The sequence below is a fragment of the Platalea leucorodia genome (genome assembly GCF_965183815.1).
Source record: "Platalea leucorodia genome assembly, chromosome: 5".
In the NCBI taxonomy this organism is placed as follows: Eukaryota; Metazoa; Chordata; class Aves; order Pelecaniformes; family Threskiornithidae; genus Platalea; species Platalea leucorodia.
The window spans coordinates 64,316,922-64,344,642 of record NC_138827.1 but is presented as its reverse complement, the minus strand read 5'-3'; the positions used below and the strand labels follow the sequence as shown (position 1 = coordinate 64,344,642).

The 27,721-nt window shown below is 46.7% G+C and overlaps 2 protein-coding genes across 6 annotated transcripts in view; both read left to right on the top strand.

Annotated features, from left to right (window-relative positions):
- Positions 1 to 17,329, top strand: part of UNC80 (unc-80 homolog, NALCN channel complex subunit) — a gene marked incomplete at both ends in the record, with an annotated part of 131,834 nt that extends 114,505 nt beyond the window's left edge. For 2 of the 3 annotated variants that reach the window (XM_082311741.1, XM_082311742.1), the window contains 9 exons: positions 1,330 to 1,514; positions 2,416 to 2,581; positions 3,495 to 3,674; positions 5,675 to 5,813; positions 7,856 to 7,912; positions 14,102 to 14,183; positions 14,699 to 14,810; positions 15,990 to 16,201; positions 17,060 to 17,329. In XM_082311741.1, coding sequence (XP_082167867.1) covers positions 1,330 to 1,514; positions 2,416 to 2,581; positions 3,495 to 3,674; positions 5,675 to 5,813; positions 7,856 to 7,912; positions 14,102 to 14,183; positions 14,699 to 14,810; positions 15,990 to 16,201; positions 17,060 to 17,329 — 1,403 coding nt within the window. The remainder of the gene's footprint in view (positions 1 to 1,329; positions 1,515 to 2,415; positions 2,582 to 3,494; positions 3,675 to 5,674; positions 5,814 to 7,855; positions 7,913 to 14,101; positions 14,184 to 14,698; positions 14,811 to 15,989; positions 16,202 to 17,059) is intronic. The other variant, XM_082311743.1, reaches the window with a different exon arrangement.
- A 3,704-nt stretch (positions 17,330 to 21,033) lies between these two features.
- RPE (ribulose-5-phosphate-3-epimerase) lies at positions 21,034 to 27,706 on the top strand. Of its 3 annotated transcripts, XR_014228284.1 has the most exons (7): positions 21,034 to 21,170; positions 21,302 to 21,381; positions 21,575 to 21,714; positions 22,030 to 22,164; positions 22,329 to 22,415; positions 22,858 to 23,413; positions 24,098 to 27,706. XR_014228284.1 is itself a non-coding variant. In XM_082313056.1 (6 exons), the coding sequence occupies exons 1-6, from the start codon at positions 21,049 to 21,051 to the stop codon at positions 22,978 to 22,980; spliced, it is 687 nt and encodes a 228-aa protein (XP_082169182.1). In that variant the 5' UTR covers positions 21,034 to 21,048; the 3' UTR covers positions 22,981 to 27,706. The 3 variants fall into 3 exon arrangements, 2 of the variants coding, with proteins under 2 accessions (XP_082169182.1, XP_082169183.1); XM_082313056.1 differs by having other exon boundaries at positions 22,858 to 27,706; XM_082313057.1 differs by lacking the exon at positions 22,030 to 22,164 and having other exon boundaries at positions 22,858 to 27,706.
- Positions 27,707 to 27,721: the final 15 nt, after the last annotated feature.

The following is a 27,721-nucleotide window of genomic DNA, read 5'->3' as shown; positions in this document are numbered from 1 at the left end:
AAGCAGCGTGTGCGCTGCAGCTGGAGGAGATTGCAGCACAGCTAGAAGTCGCTCAGTTTTCATACTGCCAGGATATAGCAGTGAAGCCACAAAAGGCAAATCAGACTGCCTGCCAGCCCCTAATAACACAGCTGCACTGGTCCTTGGCTAGCTAGAGTGAAATGCGATGCAGTCTGTCTGTCTGCTGGCCCTGCGCACACACGGTCCTTACTGACTGATACTCCCTCTGCTCACTGTATGCTGCTGCAAGGTAGTACTATATTTTCTCACGTATAACCCACAGGTGAAAGAAAAGAAAAAATAATCAAATTGCACATGCAGCAGCAGTGCAGATTATCAGGGCTATATGGGGAGAGTTTTGTCTCAAAGCTCTCACTCCTTCAAACAGCTTCTCTGTTTCTGATTTAGTGAGGGCATTTACCCAAAGACTTATATTCAGGTCTTTCTTAACCCTTATCTGAGGAATGGGGTAACACTGATGAAAAAATGGCAATTCACCACTGATTTAGCCCCCCACCCCAACAAACCTGGATATAGGTGTGTGATGGCTGAGGTGTCTTGGCCATCCCATCAAGAAAGATGGAATAGTCAACCTTCCCCCAACAATTCCCAGGCCTCCCTGTTTGTTCCAGACCAGGGGAGCATGGCAAGGGGGAGATTCCTTGTCTCTCCTGTGAGCTAACTGTTGGTCCCCGCCCATTTTAATATAGAGCATTGTTTTGAACCTCATCACTGTTCAACCCCATTTGTGCTCTTGCGAATTATGGCCCTTGGCTTACTGGACCGTATTTTTGTTTAGATTACAGTTTGGCCGTGACTCATGCAGCTGCACTGCTAGAGTGGTTCTTTTCATTACCTCATAAATAACCTGGAGGTTATTATGCTCACCGGGTGACTCTTTGTGTGGACATGCTTGATCAAGATTTTTGAGGTCGTCTGATCAGCCAGGGCTGTATTCTCCCCTAAGCTTCTTTCAAAACATCTGAATTCCAGGAAGACAAAAGAACTCTGCAGGGAGGGAGAGGGAAAGCTAGAGCAAGAAAATACAGAGAAACTTGGGTGTGAAGTAGGAAAACTCTGGAAATGGGACTTTCAATCCTGATCCTGAGGCCTTTATTATGAGAAGGTTGCCCTCCTTCCCTGCAGCATTTGGAGACTGATAGAAATGACACTGGTGACCCTGAGGGGTGTGGGTGTGCATGTGCACGTGCATGCATGCATGCCTGTGTAGGTGTGTGCCCACTGTGGCCCCCCCATTCCTCCCTCAATGCTTGCAAGGGACACTGCTAACATCTCTGACTGCCGTTGCTGGTGTGTGTTCCCCTGTAGCCCTGAAGGTGATCCTTGTTTGCTTTGAACGCCAACTGGACAGCCAGTGGTACTGGCTGAGCCTGCAAGTCAAAGAGATGGCACTGCGGAAGGTGGGAGGGCTGGCCCTGTGGGATTTCCTCGACTTTATCGTACGAACACGGATCCCTATCTTTGTGCTCCTTCGGCCCTTCATCCAGTGCAAGGTAACAGTTGCTTTGGCTCCTGCTAGATCATTCCCTGAAGGCAAGATATCCTTTATTCCCCTGCTGAGAACAGAGGAACGGCATTCCTGGAAGAACTGTGTGTTTACATAGGGAGTGACTTTTCAGAAGTTATTAGGCCTGTGAACCCTTTGAAACTAAATCACAGGGCTTTTTCCTAGACAACGCTAAAGAGTATGCCAGTCATACAGGAGCTCTGATCCACAGAGTACAGCCAGCCTTAGTTCCCCTGGGTGGGAAAGTACTATCAGGCTTGACCAAGAGGGTTTGCATGTGAACTTGGCTTTGCAACAAAGACACTCAAAGCTCTTGGAAGTAGTCTGGATGCTCTGAACCTAGGAGGGGGTTGGCATGGCTGGCAGAAATCTTCCAGAAATCCCTCTTCTGTACAGAGGCGGGCAGTACAGCTAACAGCCAGGAAGGACCACTCCACTTTCCATCTCCTGGGTGAAGGTTCTAACAGAGCTCTTGTGGATGGACAGACAGCTGCTAGGCTGAGGTGGCCAGGGCTTAAGTTAATCACGGCTCTTCCCTGCTTACCAGGCAGACTAGCACATCGTACTCCATCTTATTTAGCCTACCATGTCTCACCACTTGGACAGACTAAATCACCTTGGAGGAAGGAGCTGTCTCATGTCTGAGGGCAGAGTTTAGCATAAGGAAGGCCTCATCCCCATGTACCAATGTCAGTGAGGTTTTGATATCTGTTCAGTCAAATATAAGGTTGTCCCTGAAAGACAGGTGGAAACCTCATAGCTGGAGTCAAAACCTCATGCCTACAAAGAGGACAGTCTGCTGGCTGCAGGCTCACGCTGGTCTGGAGACTAGTCCCAGCTCCCTGGGCATCATTTGCCTGCAATGCTAACGTGTTGCAATTTTGCAGCTGCTGGCCCAGCCAGCTGAGAACCACGAGGAGCTGACTGCCCGACAGCACATTGCCGACCAGCTGGAGAGACGGTTCATACCGCGCCCGCTCTGCAAGAGCTCCCTCATTGCCGAATTCAATAACGAGCTGAAGATCCTGAAGGAGGCAGTGCACAGCGGGTCTGGTAAGGAGGAGAGGGAAGAGCCAAGGGCCATCAGCCCAATCTGACCAGCTGGGTCACCCGTAAATTAACTTGTGAGGCAGACCTGCCCGCTGCCTAGGAGGGGGATGGGGTAATCCACCCACGCCCCGACAGCCTGCCCCTGGATCAGGCCCTATGCCCAGCCCAGCCGTGCCACTGGACAGCCAACAGAAGTCCAAGTTAGTTGTGAAATGCACCTTGCCGTGCCCATTTTTTTCCACTAAGCCTGTGTCCCGTTTCCCAGCAGCCGCCCATCACTGTCACAGCTGGCTTGTGCAGCCCCAGCCCACAAAGCAGCAAACTGCCACCTACATCTCTGTAACTCCAAAGCTGCTCGTGTAGAAACGCCCGTCTGTTTGTCAGCAGCAGATCTGCCTCCTCCTTTCTCCTCTTGGGCTCTTTTTGATTTTCTGTACTCCTACCAGCACGGTGCAGGCCAGCATCCCGAGCTGACGGTGCACTGAATTCTCTCTGGCATGAGGGGACACTTTTCTCCTGTAACAGTCACCCTTGTTGCCACGAGATGGCAGCCACTGCTTACACACAGCAAGAGATTTTATGTGCTTTGTTCTTAAGAAAGGAAAACAAATTCAAAAGAAAATGCCTCAGCCTTTTTTTCCTTGGTAATCATTTGCCTTGTTCCTCAATGTTGAAGCTGATCTGGCAAATATGGCACTAAGATTGAGGGAGAAAACCAGACTGCATAAGAAAAACAGACAGAGGTTTTGGAGAGATGAGGTGAGCCAGGGCAGTTGTGTCTGTTTTATTGCCTCTGCCAACCCCTGCCCCACTAGTCTGGGCAGAATCAGGTGCCCGATGGGACAGGAATGCTTGGCTGGTTATTGATTTCGAGTGCCGTCACTGACTTGGGTTCGGTTTTCCCACTCTTGCGCAGCTTACCAAGGGAAGACATCTGTCAGCACCGTGGGCACCTCCACCTCTGCTTACCGCCTGAGCCTGGCCACCATGTCCCGCTCCAACACCGGCACTGGCACAGTCTGGGAGCAGGACAGTGAGCCTTCCCAGCAGGCCTCGCAGGACACGCTGAGCCGCACAGATGAGGAGGATGAAGAAAGTACGTGGCTACTGATTCAAGCTAAGCCCCCAGTATTGAAGAAGTTTTCTTGATGCCCCAGAGGATGGCGGGGAGGGGAAGACAGTTGTCCCTGTCCCAGTGTGAGCAAAAGGCCCACAGGGGCACGAGGCTAAGAAACTGGTGTGGTTGCTACACAGTTCATGGTGTTAAAGCTTGGGTCATTACATACCTCCTCATTCCCTCCTGAGCAATGGGTAGGGAAAAGGGAAGGGCATGGGCAGATTTTTAGTATATGAGGCTTTGGCTGACATGCAGTCCTCATAGTGCTGACAAGGCATTTGGCAATCAGTCCTCTCTTTGGCCTTCATCATGACAGTAGGCAGGGGCTGTGGCTGGCTCTGTAGATAGGATCCTGTTCCTGCAGGATTTTAATACTTCCTGCTCATCACTTCTGTCCAGACGCTCCCACATGGAATATGTTGTCCTTGTGCTGCATGGGATCCAGCTGTTGCTCTCTGCAGGGTGGAATGTCTGTGTGCTTGTGTCACTCCATTAACAAAGAGGAAATTAAGCCTTAAACCTACTGACAAGAAAAGCTTATCTCCCTTTTGGGCAGCTGGCAGGTTCTGGGGTTGCCAGGCTTTCTGGTACCAGTTTAGAAGGAATGGGATGGTGAATCTTTTGGGAACTAATTTGCAATGACCTGAATGTTGCTTTGTCATTTCAGCTGAGTTTCATGTTATTCTTGGAATTTTGCCTTCTCTCTGGTTCTGAGCTGTCCATCTGCTTCTGAGTTATCCACCACTGAAAGCCAGGGTAGAAAACTCTGCTCATATGTCATCAGGCTTGGGCTTTCCCTACTTTAGCAGGGATGCTGTCTTTTGGTGCTGCAATGGTTGGTTGCCTCAATGCCTGAAACTCAGGCGCTTCACTTCTGTATTTGAGGACTGCTGACTACTCCCCAAAGATATTAAACAAAAGGAGTGAAAATGGGTGGCTCAAAAGAAAGGCCTGTGCAATTATGGCGGAATTGCCTTTTGGGAAAAAACAGTTAGCCTGAAACTTTCCAGGCTCAGCCCAACTTTATTTTAGCTGGGTTCATCACTAAGCATTGTACAATCCACCCAGTATTGTACTGCTGATACATTGCTCAGATACTCGCTGTGGCAAAGTCTGGTTTCAGCCTCAGCTTAATTATGAGCCACTGTGTGGAACAATGAGTGCCATCTTCCTATTCGCTTGCGGCAGTATTACCTCAGTCCTGCCTTGGCTTAACGCTGCCATAAAATATTTCAGTATATCAGAATTGGAAAAGGTTAAAGAGAAAAGAGAAAATTACCCAAAACTTCCCCTTTGGTTTATTTGTTTATTTGTAATTGAAGTTGTTGTGGTAAAAACCACAACAGAGTCATTTCTTTCCAGGTACTTTATATAATTTGAAACAGCACTGAAACTTTCAAGCAGTCCTGATCACAGTCCAACTGTCTGCATAATTCTGTTGCAGTATGATGTATTTGAGTCAATTTATCCAATTTTTTGGTGACATTTTAAAATGCATGTCCCAAAGGGTGTTAAAGGGTGTCAGTTCTGCATTTTGCTGTTATGTATTTTATCTTTTGTAACAGTGCTTCCCTATATTATAGCAGCAGTTTATTTCACACCAGCAAAATGTCCAGTTACAACTTTTATGCCAGAAAACACTGTATATTAACAAACAATTTATTAATCACAGGAATTAAGCCCTAGTGGAAGCTGAATTCCCCAAACACGTTCTCCTGAGAGCCATATAAGCTGAAAGCATACATAAATCCCTGCCCCATGCGTGCTGGGTTCCTCAGCCTGCGGGGTTTTATGCATATGTCTTTCTGAACTGTGACTGTAAAATCTAATGGAAGTATTCAAATTTGCAGGCTTAGGGTCTTGGTAAGTAAATGCTGGGTATGCCTCTGGCATCCTGTTATCTCTTGACAACTGTAAATATGTAGGTGGGGTTTGGGGTTGTTGTTTCCTCTCCTTTCCTGTTTTTTCTTTCTTTCTAGATGATTCCTTGAGCATGCCCAGTGTGGTAAGTGAACAAGAAGCATACCTTATGGGTGCCATTGGGAGGAGGCGGTTCTCCAGCCATCTCTCCAGCGTGTCTGCACCTCAGGCTGAGGTGGGCATGTTACCCAGCCAAAGGTAACAACATGGGCTTTTCACCTTTCCCATTATATTCATGAGAGCAGAAATGGCGCAGGTATATTATGTGTACATCAGAGATGTGGGATAGTAGAATCAGCGCCAGCATAGTGATGCTAAATTTATTCACCCTGAAATAGTGTTGGACCAAGGGTGCAGGGTTGGAAATAAAGATTTTCCAGGATGATCTGTGTTGCGTAAGGTCCCTAAGAACAAGCTGTCATCCATAGAAACCTTCCTCTTAAACAGTTTCAGAAACCCTCAGCACTATTATTTTCCTCTGCTGCTACCGTGGATAGCAAAACGAAAGCCCATGATTTTGGGGTTATGCATTGAACCAGGGGACCGTACACAAGCTGTGTAGGGAGTGGGGAGGAATGCTGAGCAGCTGGAAGGGGGGGCAGAGGCATCCTGTTTGATTTACTTCATTTTCTTCCATGTAGTCTTTGTCCTTCCTACAACAGTAACTGGCTCATCACAGAAACTGAATGTCAAGTTCAAAGATGGGATTTAATATTGTTTCAAACCAGAAATATACTTGTTGACAGAAATAACTTTGAATGCCTTATTCCTGGTTAACACGGAGTGGTGAGAAAGAGATTGGAATATGGGAAATGTACATCTTTAGAAGATGTAGAGAGAAGTTTTGCATTTAAGTGTGATTTTTTTCTAAGTAAGCAATGTTTATTGTTTTATTTGTCTGCGACATAGTTATCCAAGGATATCTGACAATGGACAGATTAATTTATGTTATTTCCTTTGAACCTTTAAAGAATAAATTCTACATTATCTCTTGACCAGCCTTGTAAAATCAAACAACATTGTTCCCTCCCCAGTCTTGCTTGGAATTTAAGAAATAACCTTGATACATGAAGGAAAAGTAACAGCTGGGTTACATACCAGCAGAGATAGGAGAAGTGATTTTCAAGAGAGAAGTTACACAGATTTTATCTGGGAGTTTTCACAAAAGGGCTTACAGGAATTCATTTGACTTTTGAACTCAATTGATTCAGCCCCTTTGTTTCTTGAAAAATTAATACGCAAGACTGCATTGTCCTCAATCTTTCACTACCATCTTCAATGCATAAACTTCATAGGAGTCACAGTTGACTGATAGCAATGTTTGTTTTGTGCAGTCTCAAGTCATGGTGATGCTGAGAAAAAAAAAGACTTTAGTTACGACAGAGCTTTGCTCTCTACTTTTTATGTACATGGTATACCAGGAGAATCGCTTTTCATCTGTGTAGGGAAAGTACAAGCTCAGCAAGCCTAATCATAGTCCACAACATCATGCCCATTTTAGTTATGGATGGTCTCTGGGCTTTCAGACTGCCTCACAAATGTAAACTAATTAATGTTAAGTAATATTATTATTGCTTTCCTGCTGGTAACCCAGCAGACTGCTTGCTTTCTTTCATGTTTTTCCTGTGGGCTGAGAAGGCTGCTCCTGCCCCAAAGGCTGAAGTGTAGAAAAGCAATGTGATTGTGTACTCGTTTGCCAGGATCCATGCCAGCTGTTTACTTACAGTTTCATTGCACTACGAGACCTTGTTTTCCAGATGTTTGTCCTTAGAGTCATACCAGCAGGAGAGTGGTCTATAGCTCATGGGAGATAGATTAGCCCTCCCTCAGGAAGAAGTGGCTCATGGGGAAGGGGGAAGAAAAAAGCTTTCTATGAAGCTGGAAGTAAATAGAACCGAAATCAATGAAAATGCTGCAGGAAAATGGCTTTGAAAACAGTTCCCTGCCCTTATTTCCTGTGGAAACACATCCCACCAAACTTCTCAGCTCCCTGGTTCTCAGCAGAGATGCAGAAGTCTCCACGTAGTGTAAACTCCCTCTAAAGACTGCTGCTGTTATCAGATGTTCTTTCAGCTCCTCTGAGTCATATATGTGCTGTTGAGCGTGCGAGACCAATTAATGTTACCGTCCTTTTTTTACTTTTTTATTCCGTTGATATTTTTTCCCTTGAAAACAGAGACAATCGCATGCTTTTTGCATTTTCTTTCCCTAAATTCTTAATCTCCCTGCCCCTCCTGCAGTGAACCTAATGTCCTCGATGACTCCCCGAGCCTGGCCACTGAGGGCAGCCTCTCTAGGTACAGTGTTAACACTACCTGTCTGTCAGTGTGTGTGCTGGGAAACGAGCCGTTTCCAATCTCCTCTGTCTCTTCCCCTCACCTTTTGTCGCTCTTTCCATCTCTGTCTCTTGTGGCTCATTGATATTCAGGCCTGCAAGTCAAAGGTGTAGCAACCCACCTTCAGTTTTCAGCTTTGATTGCCAGTAACTTTGAGGAGGCTAAGGGGAAGGGGAAAGAAAAAGCTGTAGCAAGTGAACAGTGGTCTGGCTGGCTAGCCTCAGGGTTTTCCCCTTGTTTAGCAATTGCTTGAAAGGCATGAGAAAGATTATCCACGAGGCATTAGCTGTAGCCTGTTATAAGCATTAGTCTGGAGGCTTATATAAAACAGACATCTGTTTTTCCATTCATCTCACAGTGCTGTCACCACAAAAGACTTAATAACAATATCAAGCTGTGTTCTTTAACATTCACTAACAGAACTAATTACGAAAACTCCTGTGGAGTATAGTTCTCTGTGGATGCTTTACAGTAATTCTCGTTATTTTTACAAAGTGTTTCTAATTCTCAAATGACAGCTTTAGAAAGCTTGCAGGTGAATGCCGCTAATACATATTTAAAATTGCCCTGTCAGTGCTGGAGTTCAGGTCTAGCTGTTCCCCATTACCCATGGACAGGGGAGTTTGTGTGCAAACACTCTTACGGCCGTGCCTGTCAAATGGGTCAGGAGTGAGCTCAGGAGGAAGGTCTGCACCTTTAATGGCCAGCTCAGTTGTGTTAATCACCCTTACTGTCCTGCTGCTGTGCTTGCACCTCTCTCAACCCATCCTTGGAGGTCAGAGAGCTGCTGTTAGTCCCAAGAGCATCTCTGTTTCCTTCCAGAGAAACACGGCCCCTTACGCTGGCAACACGGAGGGTAACACGCTATTTCATTACTTTACCACACCAGCTGAAGATGTGGATATGTTGAGAGGCGTTTGTGTGAATGGTTTTTATTTTGTTAGCTTGGTTTTAGATGGCAGTTATGGCTTTTCGGGGTGGGGACAGGCTGCTTTGTTCATTTGTTCATTCTTCTCAGCTGGCAAATGGAGGGTTTGTCGGTGGTGGTGTCACTGAGATCGTCCCATGATGCATGGTGTCCTTTGTGTGCGTGAATCCTGCTTTGGCAGATTGGTCTCTAACTGGTGCTACTGTAGGAGTGGCGTTAGGGAAAGACATCGGTTTGTTGGCAGAAGCGGGAATATTGTTATCTGGTTTTGTAATAAAGCAAAATGGATGGCATGGTCATCTGAGCATGTTTTGGGGCCTAAGGAGAACAGAAGGTACTCAACCAAAGAAGTACTGTCCCTTAAGTAGACTCACTACTCACTACAGTTGAGGAGGATGAGGAAGGAGAAGGTCTGTATCTGAGTTAAAGCCATAATGACCTGATAGCAGGTTACATCAGTGTTGAATTTGAAATGTTTTGATCTTGTTAAGTGGGGGGGAGTCACTCCTAATAACGGTGGTGAAGCTGAGGAATATGAGACAGCTAAGTCAACAGATGAGCTCAAATGCAATAATTTATTTTGAACCCTGAAATGTAATCAGCTGTACACTGGGTTCCTGCTAATTTCTGTCACACCAATTTTTGCAAGGGACCAGGACACTGTGTCCTCCACTCTGCTCTATGGTACAGGGATTTCCTTAGGCAAAGAGGTTAACAGATGTACTTAGGAGTCAGTTCTGTTGAGTTTTATTATTCTTTTCAAGGAGCGGGCACTAACATCTGAAGGAGGGGCATCAGGGCTGCAAAGCCTTAGAAAGAACGAAGACAAGGAAATACTGCAAATTCTTATAAAAAGGCTAGGTTACAGTTCTGTAAGGAAGAAAAGATGTTTCAACTACATTGTTAAATGTGCAAATTGGATTCCTCCTCTGAAGGCCAGAAGTAATAAAGCAGATGCTGTAGGAGCTTATTGTGCTGTGGGAATCATAGGACAGAATAAATGTGTTTTTATATTCAGGAACATTAGTTTTGAATAAAGCAGGCTTGAGTTTTTCTTACGTAACTTTGAATTCGGCTGGAGCACAATGATAACAACTGTTTAGGATTGCCTTCTTAATTCAAAAGCTGATGGTTAGTCATAACTGACATAAAGAAATGTCATAGGGAGACTAGACCCTTATGGAAAGTAGGAGTTTTAAATAAATTAAATAAACAGTGACAAACACCACAAAGAATAAAGTCTGTTGCCCTTTGTTCTATAGCAATTAGAGCCAGCCATGTAGAAAAGCAGGGCAGACAGGAAGGGGATAGCATTTAAGTGCTCAGAAGTAAACAGATATCATGGGATACAGGGCTGAGGAGCATATGTGTCCAGCATCGTGATTTGTTGTGGTTATAATATGAGATGAGAGGATGTTTTCCCAAATCAGAAAGGAAGAAGAACGAGAAGTCACTGTAATGGAAATCTGTTGCACAAACACATTTCCCTTTAATGTTTGTCGTTATGCCTATCGTAGCTTAATGGTGCCTAATAGGGAAAAATCAGAGTGAATTCACATTGCCAGGGCAAGTGTAGCAGATCTAACACTAGCTGGGCTAGGATGTGTCTGGGAATACAAGAGCTGGAGTACATCTACATTTTAACGCATTCCCCACTAGCCTTTGTCCACCAACCCTCTCATTCAGATGTCTTGGGACACAAAGCGTGTACGTTCTACCATAACGGCGTGGCAAGCATGTACGTCTTTTTAATAGATATTTAAACTCCTTGCTTCCTTTGTCTCTGTTTTTCTTCTTTTTTCTTTCTTTTTTTCTTTCTTTTGTTGGCTGCATGGTTTCTTGCAATTCATGAACATCACTTATTATAATTGCCAACCTGATAAAGTTTCTTTTAGCCCCCACTGTGTGACTGCACTGGCTGTCATTTCTTGTAGTGCTGTCAACATGCTTCCACGAAGCTGGGTTTGTTTTATCTTCTGCTCACCTGTCTCTGCCCTAACTATGTAATGGGAGTAACATTATTGTGAAGATAAAACCCCTGACAGAGATACTCAGAGAGTGACAGAGCATCTTTGTGATGGGCAGGAAAAAAATCCTGTTTTGTTATTCCCAAATAAATCTGATTTATGTACTGCAGAAAACCCTTCTTATTGATCACATTGCCACAGGAGGGAAACGTACCGTCAGCTGAAATGGCATTTGATTCAGTGTTCCTTGACTGGGTCCCACGGGCTGCCAGAAAAACAGTATACTCCTGGTCAGGTCTGGTAAACAAGGAGAGACAGAAAAGGAGGGAGGGAGGGCTACACAGCCAACAGTCTGCCTGCCACACTAATTTTCACAGAAATAAGATCAGTAGTGCTGTTCTTTGATGTGAAAAGAAACCCTCACAAACCCTCATGAAGTGAAAGGTTACATCTGAAAATTCAGTCACTCATCTGGAATTTGCGGTCTTTATGATTCTCCCTCTCTTTCCTCCCCTTCTTCAAAATTCGGGGATAGAAGGCGAAAAGACAGCAACAGCAGGACTATGCTGCGCACAGTCAGCTCTGCAAGACTTGGCTTCTCTCTGGTCCACCATTTGCCTGCAACAGATATCTGCAATTTCAGCTCATAAGATCATCCCAAATGATACCAATTTGTGTAATGATTCAGTACTGGAAATAAATATCCACCAGCTCACTAAACTCATTTCACTTATGATAGAAGCCAGGCTGAAAATCCCAGACTCCAGCAGGAAGACACTAAGTCCAGCCTTTCTTTTGCTCACCTATTGTTTGTCTTCAGTGCACAGATTACTCCATGGGAATAGCTTTTTTTCCTCGTGTATAGTCTGCGTGCCCTCATGTGGTCCATGTACTCCCTTTATCTAATGACTTTTTCAAAATGTTCTCATGATGCATGTGAAATGAGTTTGTTTCACCACTATAAACCGTGTTTTGTAGTGAATATAATTGTAGTCTTTCTGCTACAGACATTTATGTCTCCTCACTCATAGAACTAAGAGTTACTCTTCCTTCATCAGAAATTGTAACAGTATTCTCAAAAGCTAGTCCAGTAGAAAATTATTTTTTCAAGACCTTCTCCAGCTAATTCCTACTTAATTCACATACTGGTAACTACTCTAAAAACTTCTTAAAATTCAGAGGAATAAGTTTTTATGTAATCCTAGAAACAGAAGATTAAGAAAATTCTACAAGCTGTAATTTCAGGTAGTCTGGACCACAGAGCTAAAGACTAATTTAAGCACAGTCTCTTTGCTTTAATAAGGAATGATGTGTTGCTTCTGGACCTACCGGTCATATGCGCGGCAGTCATCGTCTAGGTCAAGAACACAGTCCTACTAACAGGAAGTATCTTTGAGGACTCTGCTTATTCATAGGCGGGTGTTTGCATGATGTTTAGGATGCCCTGTGTGTAAATCATGTCAATACCCTACGTAAAAGCTGGAAAATATGTTCCAGAGACCGGTGATCTCATTTGGAAGAGCTGTCTGAGGGAGAAAAGGACTCAAATATATCTTGTTTGTTCTGGCTTTGAGCTTGCAGAAGCTTTTGCTTTTTTCCCAAACCAAACCACTGCAGCTGTGGTGAGATTGCGGGGGGCATGGCTAGGACTATTCGGCTGGGGTCGGACAATCAGAAGAGAAGCAGCTTCAGAGTCTTCAGATGTCTCTCTCCTTGAAGTTGCCCAGTGTCTCCCCAGTAGAGCTGGTAGAAACACATGCATATGGTTTAGTGCAAAGTCTGGCTTTAGTTTAAACTGATAAGGGAGGAAGGAATAGGACTTTCAGGTCCAGGAATAGGGCTTTTCAAGTCAGTGAGCAGACTTAGACCCGAAGCAGACCAGGAAGCTCTCCTGTTCCACCAAACCTTCTAAGGGCAATAACTTCTGCCAAAGCGAAGAATGAGCTGTTCAGGAGACGGAACTTTTTAAGCCTCTCCACAGACATTTTCCATGTCTTGCCTGACCACGTCCTTGGGTTTGTCTTCTTCCTCCACTTCTGTAAGGTCAGGTGATAAACCTTCACTCTGTTGGTGGTACTGAGCTCCTTCAGGGAGATCCAAGGAAAACATCCAGAGAAAAGAATGTTGTTTTCCTTTAGCTTAATGCAGGCCAAAGGCAAAATGGATTGTAATACTGAATCTTCAACAATGCATACCAGATATAGCTGGGAGTTGCTTAAATAGGACGTGTGGCTCAGTGGATTCCAGTCTGTCCCAAATAAGCAGCTGCCTGACTTAAAAGAAGTCCATCTTAAATTTTAGTTGCTATTGTAACCATATGTCTCTCAGACATAGTTCATTCAGCTAAAATGTTTTGTGACCGCTGTCTGCTAAATGACCCATTTTTAACTGTTTGGAGGGAGGAATACAGTGCTTTGATAAAAATGAGGGGAGGGTGGTATTTTTATATTAAGTAGATTAAATGGTCAGTTGAATGGTAGAATGAGATGGTATGTAGCCGAGTATGTTTTATTGCTAAAGATTCTTTTACTGCGGATTTTCAGATACTTTGTGTCAAGATATTAAAAGCTAAAAAGCTGTGTCTATATATATATATATATATATATTAAAAATTTACGTGTACTTGTCTTTTTTGTTTGTTAGCCACAAAAAGACTTAAGGCTGCAAGTGTTGAGTGTGGGGCCTTGTTCACATAACTCATGCATCCATTATGTGAATGGATCCTTTGTCACTTTGTGTTTGTTTTTTGTTTGTTGACTTAAATTGAAATTAAAACCAGATGACAAAATTGTGATGAGGCTGTGGAGTCTATTTGGGAGGAAAAAAATAGCCTTTACAACATTGTCCTTGAAAAAGGAAAGGCAAACAAGGCGGCTTTTGAGCTAGGAAGCTGATATTCTTGCCTTTATTGATGTGGCAAAGGATGCAGAGAAGCGAGTGTTGCTCAGTGGGATGCATCAATCAATGACTGAAAACTGAAATCTGCAGTTATTTATATTTGGATGCTACCTGTGCGTGGCCAAGTCCTGAATGCCATGACTCCACCTCCCACCCCTTCCTAAGTCCCGGAAGCCACAATCCAACAGACACGTCCCCCCCATCCTTCAAAGACAGTATTGCTCTTTGAAGTGACTGTGCCATTAGTGGTTGGTTTATTTATTTATTTATCTATTTATTTTAGTCACAATTGCCAGGACACCTACTAGCTATACAGGGTGCTTCTGTGCTTGGCCTAACGCTGTCAACATCTAACAGGGTGGCAAGCGTGCAGAGCGAGCCAGGACAGCAGAACCTTCTTCTGCAGCAGCCCCTGGGGCGGAAGAGAGGCCTACGGCAGGTGAGAACATGGGGAGCGAACAAACCTTCTCTCCTTCTGTTTGAGTTGGTTTGGTTTTTCTCATCTCTGTCTGTTCTGAAACGATTTATGGATGTGACGTGCCCCTTTTACCTAATTTGTAATATATTAGGGCAGTCCGTTGAGTTAGCAGGAGCTGTAGCACAAGTCGTAGCTGTGAGGCCTGACAAATCCCTAAGAGAAGGAGGTGCACTTTGTTTTGAATTCCCCAATCTTTTCCTCTGCAGGCTTTTTTTTTTTTTTTTTTAATTTAAATGATGGTTACACAATCTGCATTGCATTACATTCAGTATTGACACTGAAACAGCACGAAACCCAGAAGTTCATATGAAGATGTCTGAGCCATGGAAACCTTAAAACCTATATCTATCTGCTGAACGTAGAGTGAATGGACATCTAGAGGAATAGACAATGATGATCTCTTCTCCTTACAGAGGAGAAGTTAGTTGTGTAATATGCGAACATACATCAGCCTAACTCTTTCTTCCAATGTTTAGCTTCGACGGCCGCTGCTGTCACGTCAGAAAACTCAAACCGAACCTCGTAGCCGTCACGGAGCTCGGCTTTCAACCACGCGGCGGAGCATCCAGCCAAAACCAAAACCTAGCGGTAGGGCAGTGCTGCGTTTCCAGTACCAGCACTTCATACTTGAAAGTAGAAAATACTACCTTGTTTTAGCTTAAAGGAAAAGTTAGTATGTACATTGTTAGTAGCCTATATTAAAGTGAAGTCCCAGCAGTTTTATTGTTTTTCCTAGTGAGTAGATATCCTATTAGAAAATCACACCCTCAAAACACTTTGATGGGTTCTCCAAAGGCTTTCAAGGTGAAACTGGACACGGACGGTGAATTATCATGCCTCCTAGAGGCATGGAGACTTTAGGGGACAGGGATCCTCTATTCAGGATGCCTTGCCAAAACTTCCAGATGTGCAAATTTTGAAGCTGCTATTGAAAGTAGTAGAAAGAAGGAAATTTCCCATCATTTGTAAGTTTAGCAGTGCAGAGCTTTAAGGGTGGTATGTGGAAATGAGTATAGGACTGTTCTAGTCCATGCCGTACGTTTCCAGGAGTCAGCACTGCCAAGCAGAGCAGGTAGCTGTATTCTGTACCATCTGGAGTGAGCAGGTAACTTTGGAGGAAACACCTGGAAGAGCAAGGGTTGCTTGCGAACTTTCTGGGTTTCTAACCACTCAGACTGTGCTGGAGCAAGAGTGCTGCTGGAGATGTTTGAAACATAAAAGTTGACCCAAAATTGTTAAGAGCAGGAGCAGGGATATCAGTTTTACTCATAAATTTTAGTCTAGCTGTCTTCACCCTGTGCTGTCCTGTTATTCCCAGATAGCGGACTCAGTCTGCAGGAATGGGGGGCAATCACCTGCCCTCTTTCTTTTCTCAGACTTCCTGCAAAACCTTGGGCAATTCCCTTATATATTTGCATCTCAGTTTTCTTCTTTTAGTTGAGGGCAGAAATGGGAATTCAATTCAGTATATTCTTCTGGAATGGAAAGATGTTATGGGTGGCATTTATCTCATCAAGCCATGACAACGATAGGTAGGGTGACTAGTCTTGAGGAGATCCCTGACTCTTGCTGTGGCTTTAGAGGAAGCCCAGGGTAAAAGGCTTTCAGATTAGACTCCAATTAGACAGCTTATAAAGATGGAATGAAGTAAGAATCCTGTCTTAGTTGTAAAAAATCTAGGGATTCTCTCCCTTCTTTTCTTGTTGTGTTCTCCTTCCCAAATTGTAGCATTTTAATACTCAGTTTTCTGGGTTTTGTACCCTTCAGTGGAGCAGAAGCGGTCGGTGACTTTCACTGAAGCCCAGCCTGAGACAACAGCAGCCTCCCCAGGGGACCCCTCCACTCCAGCAGCCCAGCAGCAGGGCTGCAGCCGCAGCAGCCCCCAGGCGACCAGCAAGCAGGAACCCCTAAGCAAACCTGTGCTGACCTCCTCACCTGCCATCGTTGTAGCGGATCTCCATAGCCAGACCACTGGCCAGGTAATGTGACCGGCGGTTTTATCGTGCGTGTCTGTCCGCTGCTTCATCAAAGTCGCAGGGCGAATGTGTAGGGAAATGCCTGATGCATTACAGCGCTATAACAAAAGCTGGCAGGTAAGTGAAGACAGCAAACTTTTCTGTGTGTCTATTCTTTCAGCCGAGTTTGCTGTCCAACTCCCTACTTTTGTAAACCATTCACTTCTAGATCTATGCAATGATTCTTAATGTGCAAATGTATTTCCTGCATCTTCCCTTTCCATCTTCCCATCCCATACAGTAGTGCTTCTGGACCTGCTCACCAGTGCAAGTTTCCATCAACAGGTTTTTATAGCTTGCTTTCTGAGAAATGCGTCCTTAAGGAAGGACGCCTTCAAAACCTCAGGACTGTTTTAGCAAAAGCATCACGTTTCAAAAGAAATTGCTTCTCCAACATTTTTTCTGTGTTGGACACCACTGAGGACAGTGCAGAGACACTGACAGTCATCCCTTCAACACATCGGTGACACTGAGATCACTTGTATATGCCCAGATAACTAGCGTCTTTTGGTGGTTATATGTCCTTTGCCATGAACAAATGAAGGACGCCTGTCTTGAGAATACACTGAAAAAAATGAAGTGGGGAAGCGTTAATGACTTAAATCAGATAACCTTTCTGATCGTTGCTACAAATTTGATTCACCAGCAAAAATATATCATTGTTAGGGCAAAATTTTAGGGATTTATGATCTGCAAGTGCCTCACCCTTTACGGTAAAAAGTATTTCTGAATGAGAAAATATTTTATAGATGTTCCCTTGCTTTTTTGCCCCTCTCCCTCCCGCTTTCTCTGAGCCTGACCACTGGCTCCCCTCAATTGCAGAGCGAGGCACTTTCTGGTGAGAAGGAGAAGGAAAAAGAGGAGGGCTTGGAGTCCCGGCCAACAACAGCACAAAGCACCCCACCCACACAGCTCTCTGACACCGAGGATTACGCTGGCCTCGAGACCACCAGCTTGCTGCAGCACGGGGACACTGTCCTTCACATCAGTGAGGACAACGGGATGGAGAACCCCTTGCTGGCCACTCACTTCAGCTTCACGCACGTGGAGCTTGGGGAGACTGACATCGATCTCGATGAATCTCATGTTTAACTCTCGGGGAAGTGCAGTAGTGGGAGGAGGAAAAGAAAGCAAGCATACCTTCTCCTTTGAGTTCCCTGGTAACTAATTAAAACAAGAGCACTTTATTATCCGAAAGCAGAAAATAGCTAAGAGCCGGTTGCTATAGACTGGCAAATTTCCGTTTGAGAAATCTATTTCAGTTCAGGGCAAGACCGCAGGAACAGAGAATTTTTACAAAATTCTCAGGGTAGGGGTGTGTGGGCAAATATGTGGTCCATAAAACCTTGATCTGGCAGCCATGTACTGTGATCAGCAGCCTCGTTGGGTAAGCGGGCTGTCGAACTGTATGAGACAGAGAAGCCTCTTTCTTTTGAGATTGTGCCCAAGATTTATTTTTGTAGCGTTTTTGAGGGGAGGGCTATATAGCAGCTGAATCCAAGGCTCTTACACCTTGGTACTGACAGTGAAAACACTGACAAAAAGTACCAATCTAAAGCTTGATTTTCGCAAGCCTGGGACCATTGTTTCTAACTTGCAGAGCAATGATGAGCACCATGGAGCAATTAGACTTTTTTTTTGGTTTTGGCACTGCAGACTTTAGTTGAGTTGACTTTTGTCTGTTGGTTTCATTCCACTCTGTAAGATATTGCCCTTGTGCTACAAAAATATTTGCTCTGTAAAACTAAATACAGTACATACCGTGAGAAGGAATGCACGTGCTGTGCACAGATATAGATGGGCAGGGGGTGAGTGGTCTGCAGATGGTATAAATAGCCCACGCTCTCCTGCTTAAATGTACTGAGTAATTCATCTCCGCAGCTTAAAAAAAAAACCCGAGAAACCGCATCTGGAATGCGTGGACCTTCCGGTACCTAGCAACTGCTCCACTGATGCTGTCGTATGTACTTAGATATAGGGATTTAAAGTAAATATTTATATATGTTATTTTCATGTTCCTATATATATAAATATAAATATATATGTACATTGTAAACAAAAGATGGATATTGCAGGGCAGAAACTTGATGAAAGAATCTATTTTTGGCATGTTGAGATTGTATTTAAAAGGGTTCCATTTTATGTATGTAATGGTCATGGCTGCAAGCATTAGAGAGAGATATACGTAACATTTATACGTAGGTGGAGATCCCCGTGGGGGATCAGCTGAAGTCACAGCTGAGTTATGGGCTATGCTGCAGCATCATGGAACTACACTGAAATGTGAATTGAGCCATTAGCTGCTTACGGGCAAACTGCAAAACAGCTGTGAAACAAACCATGAAATCATAAGCAACGCCCAAAGTTACCCTGCGCTTTGGGAATCATATACTGCCTTTTTCAGCTTATAAGAACTAGAGTTTATAATCATGGCATTACTGTGCAGAGAAAAATGTTCTAGAGCATCCTGAGAGCCTGTAAAATGTGCCAATTACCAGTTTGGCTCCTGAGTGCTTGTAATTTGGACACACGCATCATAAACCAAACAGCCTTACTGAGGAGACAGAACGATACCCTCCTATCCATCTCCAAAGGACGGACTCGCATCTCTCTTCAACAGCTCTGAAACAGCCGTTTAAAACACTGCCATACAAACGACTGCCTCACTGCTGTAGCGCAGCACGCAGTTTTTACCGTTGCATGGAAAATTAACCATATACCTGACAGCAGGTTTCAGCCTGCTGAAACCCATGGAGCCTCCAGGCTTTGCTGCCCGCTGTTCGCCAAACGCTCAAATTTGACGGGAACTGTGCACACCAATCTGCGGCGGGAACTCGGGCACGTTAAACCTCTCAAGCTAGACAGCACAAGCCATCCTTCTCCCGGGCTCACAGGTGCTGAGCATCCTCTGCTTCCACTGCATAGCTGAGAGAGAGAGAGAGACTCTCAGCACCTCTTGGTAAAAGCAGGGCTGAAGAGGCAAATATTTTTATAGCGCACCACCTATATCACCATATATATAGGTGATGCACTAATGCAACTTTAAAGTGTGCACAGTTTTGTAAGAGAGATGGCTGGGCAAAGATGGCAGTGTCTTGATCTGCTGCTCAGTGGGCGTCCTGGATGACAAACTGCTTACTCTGCTGACCAAAACATGCTGTACCACTTCTTATCTCCTCAGCGCACAGGAGCCAGCACCAGCTACCTATAGGAGACTGCTTTGGATTAGCTCCTAGCTTGGAGGTCGTTCAAAGAATTGCTAAATTCTAGATGCTAAGTTTCATTATTAACAGTGACGCACAAATGAGAAAAAAACACAGCTTCGCTTTCAAATCCCAGGGCAGGCTGGGTTACTGGCAGTCAGGTGGGGGAGGAGAGTTTTAGACGCGAGCTGAGGAACGGCTGGGACACAACACACACAGATCTCATGGTGCATTTTACAGAGTGACCTCTTCTGCCGAAAACGAGAAGGAAGCATCTTCCTTAATGAAAAATAGATGCCTCACCATGGTACTCTCCACTCTTAACGATGAGAAAAATAACTGTGATTTACTTCATTTAATACAGTATATGTAATAAATGTTTCCATTCAGGTTTCTCACTGTCACCCGTGAATCCACAGTAGTAAGCCATAGCAAGGACTAAAATGCCTCTTTTTAATGCCTACCCTGCTAGAAATCAACGCAGCTTATAAATAATCTGTAATTTAGTTTTATCCAGGTGGCTGGGTGGATGGCTGTGATTTTGTTGGGTGGTTGTTGAGAGATGGAGCAGACGGGCGGACCAGCCAGTCTGTTTTCTCATGTGTTTTACTTTCGTATTCGTTGCGCTGAATACTGTACTAACGCGGTCCATACCATGTACTTTAGTTGGTTTTGTGCTTTCCTCCAGTGTCTCTGTAACAGAACTGGTATACTTCTGCTGTGACGACAAACAATGCTGCTTAGTGTTAGAGGCCTTAAGCGCATGTCATGTTCAACAAACGTCCGGGCTGTGCGAGTCTTTGTCGGCGTCGGTCCCGTTGCCTCAGCATTTTATGCAAATGTTGTCCCGAGGACTAAATACAGAGGAGTCTGACGGCAAAAGGTCGGAGTTCTGTGTTTACGGCTGCTGCGCAACACCGCCTCGGTCCTCCTTTCTAAAAGGCTTTGCTATGCGCTGATTATTTTGTTCCGGGACGCAGACAGCGTTTGTTAAAACTTTACCCATCTGCTTCCAGGCCCTGCCGCGCCCTGGCTCGGCCGCCCGCCGCCGAGGGTGCCGGGGCTCTGCCCACCCCGCGCCCGCCCCCTGCGCCGGGGCCTGCCGTGGCACCGCCGCCTACCGCCGCGCTTCGGGGTAACACGATATTCGTTGGTGGGAACCTCAAAAAAAAAAAACAAACCAAAACAAAAAGTCTGTCAAAACAAGCCTTCCCCCCCTCCCCGTTTAGGCCCTTCGCCGGGGGCGGCTGTTCGGAGCGGCCTGCGCCCTCCCAAGCGCCAGAAGGGGCCTGGCTCGGGCACCAGCCGCAAGCCCTGCCCGCGCCTGAGCCGCGGGGGCGGCCGGGCGGGGCCCCCGGGAAGCCCCGCAGCGGCGGCCGCGCCGGCCGGGGCGGGAGCGCTGCTCCCGGTGCTGGCGGGCGGGCGGCCACAGCCTCGAGCTGCGCCGCTTCCTCCGCGCCAGCACCGCGCGGCTCGGCCCCCGCAGCGCCGGGCCCCGCCGCCGGCGGCCACCGAAGATGGCGGCGGGCGCGGCGGGGCGGGGCGGTGGCGCGCGCCCCTCCCGGCAGGCCGCGCGGCGGCGCATGCGCGGGGCGGCGGGCGGCAGCCATGGCGTCGGGGTGCCGGATCGGGCCGTCCATCCTCAACAGCGACCTGGCGGCGCTGGGCGCCGAGTGCAGCCGCATGCTGGACTGCGGCGCCGACTACCTCCACCTGGATGTAATGGACGGGTAACGGCCGGGGGCGGGCGGGGCCGGGCCGGGGGCGCGGGGGGCGGCCGCCCCGGGGCTGCGGGCGGGCGGCCCGCCCCGCCGGCCGGCTGTAACCTGCGGGCGGGCGGGTCTCTCTCTTCGGCCCCAAGACACTTCGTCCCGAACATCACCTTCGGCCACCCCGTCGTGGAGAGCCTGCGCAAGCAGCTGGGCCAGGAGCCCTTCTTCGGTAAGGGGGCGGGGGGCTGCCCGGGCAGGGCCGGCGGCGGCGGCCGGGCGGGACGCGGGACGCGCTCGGGCCGCTGCGGTGGCGGCTGCGGCCGCCCCTGCGCTCGGGCCCTGCGCTCGCCGCCCCTCCGGCGGCGGGGCCGGGGCGGGGGCTGCCGCGCTCGCTGACGGCTCCGCTCTGCTCCCCCTCGCAGACATGCACATGATGGTTGCCCGACCGGAGCAGTGGGTGAAACCAATGGCTGTCGCTGGCGCAAACCAGTACACCTTTCATCTGGAGGCCACAGACAACCCAGGGGCCTTGATAAAAGACATTCGGGAGAACGGGATGAAGGTGAGGGGCGCGCAGGCTTGGAGCAGCGCGCTGCATGCGGCTTCACTGGCCGCCGCGTTGCGGGCCATGAAAAACCCATCGTTGCAGTTTCGGGTGGCCGGAGATTGGTGCGTGCAGCCCTGACGCTCTGTGCGCAAAGTCAGTCTTCAGTTTCGGCTGAAGAGAATCAGGAATCTTTACTTAAAGCAGCCTGTTCTTACTGCGCTAACACAGACGCATACTTATTTTCCTGGGCGCTTGTACCCAGCTCAAGCCAATCTTGCTGCGTTTGTGTCACCCTAAGGCGCGCTGGGGTTTGTCTTGCCTCGCCTGCAGGTTGGCTTGGCGATCAAACCTGGCACTACAGTTGAACACTTGGCACCTTGGGCCAATCAGATAGACATGGCTCTGGTGATGACGGTAGAACCTGGATTCGGAGGGCAGAAATTTATGGAAGACATGATGCCAAAGGTAAACTAAATTTCTCTTTCCTTATTTATTGAGCCTAAAGGTAATTAAGAGTACGGAGTGTAGTGGTGAAGTGGATAAACCTTGTTGGGGTGTGTAAGCAGCTATACGTAGGTGTAGCAGCTGAGCGTGGATCTCTGTGCCGACCTTTCTGTACCGTTTCTCAGGTTCAGTGGCTGAGGACACAGTTTCCCTCGTTGGATATTGAAGTGGATGGAGGAGTCGGGCCTGACACCATCCATAAGTGCGCAGAGGTAAGAGGCTCAAGCGGAGCAGCGTTTTCAGTCGCTGTGCCAAGAGACTTAATCGTCCCTTGGAAAATAAAGCTTAGGAGGAACGACATTTTGACCGTTAGTTTTCAGAGGGAACAGTAAAGCACACTTAATATAAAAAAATCTACTTGAGGTCTAATCTTGTGCCTTTTTTAATAGTGGCTACTGCAGCCTCCCCTAAGCTAGAGAAGCTGTTTGTTGGGGTAAATAGGAGCGATGATGAAGAAATTAGCTATTAGGGGAAGAGCTGTCTTTTCTGAACTTGATTTGTGGTTGTAGTTAGAGGTATGTTGCCCGCGTCCCACAAATAGCGCTCGTTTGCCCACCAGCCTAGAATTCACTACCTCCTGACGCGTTTTACAGCAAGAAACCTTGTTCAGTGGATCTGTTCCATGTTATTGAGCGGGTGTTTAATGTCTTTCAGGCAGGTGCAAATATGATTGTATCTGGCAGTGCTATTATGAAGAGCGCAGATCCAAGATCTGTGATCAATCTTCTAAGGAATGTGTGTTCAGAAGCAGCTCAAAAGCGCTGTCTGGATCGATGAGACCTACCCAAGCAGCGTTCAAGAAGGCTGTGTGCGTGCAGGAGAACCCTTGTTTCTCGTGCGTAAGGGAGGGCTGGATGAACAATAATTACAGAAACTTGTTGCTGCTGAACAGAGGAATCATTCCTTCGCTGCAATGAAGCAAGCAGCAGTGAAAAACATTCTGGCTGTCTTTCAGGGTTGGAAATGCAATGGTTTGAACCCGTCTCTTGATTCTGTGGAGGCTAATTTTGTGGCACAACCTATAACACTGTCTGGATTGAACTAAACTGCAGTTTTTTGCTTGCTAGAAGAGTGTAGCATCACCACAAGCAATCTCTCTTGTGGAAGACTCTAATCAAACTGCCTTCTGCTGTCTGTATTTTGTCGTTTGATCTGTGCATTCCTACCAAACTTTTCCAATATCTGCATTAAACACCCCTCCCTTGGTGTGGTAAGTCTCCTTTAAGCTGACTGTCAAAAATGAGTGGTTTTGGGAATAAGTTTGGGAAAAAAGCAGTTTAAGAGGGCCAAGAAGTCCCACGGATGCTAGATATGTTCCAATGTTTTGCTTTTACTGCACAGAAGTACTTGACCTACATAAGTTGAGCATCAAACAAGTCAGTGCAACATCTTTACCAGGTCACAAACTGGGAAATATCTTCTCATTTACCTTTCAAATATCCAGTTAAGACAACTGTGTCTGAAATTCCTGACAGTGACAGGATTCTACAGAAGAATGTTGCTTTAAAACCCTACAGGTAGCTAAAAAACTTTATCTTGACCCACAGCCTTCTTGGTTTGTAGATATGCCTGAGTAAACGATTAAGATAGCGACATACAGGAATGTGATCTACCGAAGTGATTTCAGCGTATGTAGGTTGAAACGCACTGCGTGGAGATGGCTCTGTAAAATGGCTTAATGCTCCTCTTGGCTATGAAGCCAAATAGTTGTCATACCTTCAATTCGCTTGTGCCGGCTTCACAGCCTGGCCTGCTGGGGCACGTGAGAGTTACAACCCACGAGAGGAAGGCCTGAGCAGGCCGTTTTAGACAGACCTGCCTCCCATGGCTCTAATTAGTACTGCGGACTCCTTTAATATTTCATGGTATTCTACACGGTATTTTTCCCTTTAAGCTGTAATTACAGAAGGGTTGCAGACAGTCTGCTGAACAGGCCAGAAGGCTCAACAGCTGCAGCCAGTCCATTTCCACGAGGCCAAAGTCGAATCTGTTGTCCGTGCAGCAAAGCTGGGCACGTGTCGCCTACCAAATGCTGAGACAGTGCTGCAGCTGATGCACCCCCTTCTTCTAAGCCCACAACCCGTGAGGCGTCCCACAGACAGACCTCTGCTTGGTGGTTGTGGAAGGAGATGGCTGTGGTACAGCGTGGGACACTGCCACTGTGAAGTAGAAGGAGCTAGGGCCGGTTCAAACAATCTGGACAAGCGTCTGAAATGGCTAAACTACTGCTTCTTCCTGCGTGGTTAACTGTGGTTTAGGTGAACAAATGTCTTTGCTTCCTGTTTCCACTTGCAACCCCATTTGACAACTAGCCAAAGAAAAATGGAGTCATCTGGACCCACTGCACTGAAGACATCTTTCAGAAGAGGTTTGCCAAAAGAAAGCTTGGCTAGGAAAGGTAATAGTCCAAATGGCTGTTAGATGTGTTAAAGCAGCTTATTCGGACTTCTGGAAAGAACCTGTGTAGAGTCTAATATAGTGTGCACAGAGAAACAGTCATCTAAAACGCAGGCCAAGCAGCCACAAACAGGCTATGAAAATGTTAGTTTAGGATTTGGAAGTGTGGCTTTTCATGCTGTTGAAAGCAGTACGACAACAGCTGTAGTATCCTTGTCTCCTGCAGTTGACCGTAAGCTGGTTTGAAGGGGTAATCAAACTATTTCTACTTTCTTTTCTAATTAATTTGGGGGGGATGGACATCCCAAAGTCATGCTAGTTAATTGATGGTACTGTGCTTTGTTCTGAGCATGGAACCATGCGGTATGTTTTCTTTCACAGGTTGTAGTCACTTTGTCATGGTTTTAGATCTGGTAGTTTGCACTTCCATTGACTCTCAGGTTAGGAGTGTTGTGGGAGAGAGAAATGACACACACAGTAAAATTAGTCAATTGCTTCTTTCTGCCTAAATCCCACCCAGCTGGATTTATGCAGCTGGCTCCTTCTGCAGCAGCTTTTTACACCTCTAAGGTTAAATCTGTTAGCGACTACAGAGCATCCATGGAAGTAACAGTCATGATACTTGTTCTTTTAATGCTTAAGACTGTTCCAGTTTCTTGTCTATACATTAACAGAAGCGATCTGTTAAGACTCTATTTTGGCCTGTCCTCCTGTACTCTGTAACGTTAACCCCACAGCAGAAGCGCCACAGCTGCAGGACTTGAACCAAGCACTGACATGAAAACGAAGAGAGCTGCTTGCATGGTATCCGCAGGGCCAAATAAACCCCAGGACCGTTAGATGTTGCAATACTCTGATAAAGCAAAGTTTCAGCAAGGAGGGAGAGCACAGTCTGGTGATATTCAGTCACATGGTCTAGAGCAGTCGAGGGTGATCTGAGAGAGCAAAGGCTCTGTCTGCACTGGAAAACAGGATAAAAGAAACTGATACAGCAGAGTAAGGCTGGGCTTGGACATGTGCTCCACAGGGTGGTACAGCGCACATCCCTGAGCAAGGTGAAAAACTGCAGTAGACACACAGAGTTTAATTTTAATAGGGCTTAGAAGTTTGTATTTGTACTTACATTCCATTAAGGTCCTGGATGCAGAGATGAAGCGTTTAAGCCCTCATAGCAGCAGGGAGCAGAACATAAGTGGCCTTAAAAAAAAGTCTCAACTGAAAATGGTAAACAAAGTGCAAGGGAAATGGCTTTCTTTGTGAAGCTGCAACGCCCCAGTTTCACGCGTGGGGGGCCCTTGCTGTATAATGTTTAGGTTGGTATTTCAGTCATACCTTTGGCCACAACATTAGGAGCAGTGCTGACAGCTGTTTTCATAGCTTAACAGCCAAAAGACAAACAGGTTGGGTTTCCCCACCCCACCTCCCCTTGTTTAAAACTTTGAAAAGGAAAGAAGCGAAGCAGAAGTTTCTTACACATTTTATGGCTTCATGCACGAGCCTGGCTCTGAGCTCTCAGCCTGCTCCCACCACCAGCAGCTTCCTCACAAACCCAACATTCATGCAAAGACTGAACTGTCTGGAGGTGGGACCACAGCTCTGCAGGCAATAAATGAGAGTACTAGTGCTGATTCCAGCTGCATGCAGCACAGGGGAAAGAAGATGAAAGGAGGGGGCTGGTCCTGTGACCAAGTTCAGTTAAGCCAGTTTTCTAACCTTGAAATGGGGCTAGTAGTGAAATGGGGCTACAGAAAAACTGGGTGCCTCACTGGCTGGAGCAAAGACGCACAGAGTAGAGACAGGGAGGGTAGGGCACAGCACCTGGTCCGCTGCAAGAAGGTGGCAAATGATTAGAGGTACTGTGGGTGAGGAGCAGCCTAGGGCTTCCTGAAAAGCATCTTGCTTGACATGCGCACACAGCGTTCCCCATCTGCCCTCGCCAGATGAAGGGCTGCTGGAGGTAGGCAGGCGAGGTGAGAAAAGCAAATGCAGCCTGCTCTTGGTCACCCCTCCCCACCGGCCTTCGCCTGCCATGCTTGCACGTGCTGCTCACCTGATGGCAGAAACCTGTGCACCACTAACAAACACTTGGAGAGCAGCCCTGTGGTGGGGGCGTGGGGAGGAAGAAATGCTCTGGCACAGTTCTCCAGCCGTGCAGTCGCTTGGGCAGCTCTTTGTGTGAAGGCAGTTGCAGTTTGCCATCACAGGTCTAGCCAGCTGAGAGGCAGATGTTAGAGAAAAGACTTCTGACGGTGGTGGGGTGGGGTTATGACCAAACAGACATTTTTATAGTTTCTCCAGGGATTTTTTTTTTCAGTCTCCTGGCTGCCCAGCCTTTTTTTGGCTAGCCTTTTTATTGCTGCCTTGTGAGGCACTAGCTGGTTCCCACAATGGCTGACAAGAACATCTAAAGAGGGGACAAAGAAAATGCGCTTACCCTTGCTGGTATCGATAACTGCTTGTGCAGCCCCTGCAGCCAGCAAGGTAACAAGCAGCTGCTCTAGGCCAGCACACTGGAGCCTGACCCAAAAGCAACACAACGGTTCAATAGCACACCACAGCTGGGATCTGAACAGCAGTGCAGGAACAGCTTTACAGTCCACCAGGCTGACCAAACCTGGTTAATCCAGCTCCTTTTGTACAGTTTTTTTTGGCCTCATTTTAACACCCTTCCCTCCCACCCTCCAACCTAGAAAACCCCTCTCCTCTTGCTCCTTCCTGTAAAATGCTGGATTGCATTTCCATTTCCTGACGGCACCTTCAGGACATGGAAGGCGGCAAGCCGGCTGGTTTACTTGGTCTGTCCCATCTCTTAAATTGCAGAAACTCCTCACACTGCCCCAGGGATCAAACAGAGCAGGAAGCCCTGACCTTACAACAAAGCTGGGTGAGAGCTGGTCGGATCAGATGTCTTAATGAAAGGATAGGGGCATGGAAAAGACCTGCAAAGCATTTGAGACATGTAACTCTCAGCAACCCTTTCCCAGCAGCAGATGCGCATGCAGGACAAGAGAGAGGGAATAAATCCACCTCTGTATTCAGACGCTGGGGGGACCTTAGCCTCACAGCACCAGCGCAGCTTCAGTATGACAGCAAAGCTTAGTGCTGCTGCCACTTCAGTATG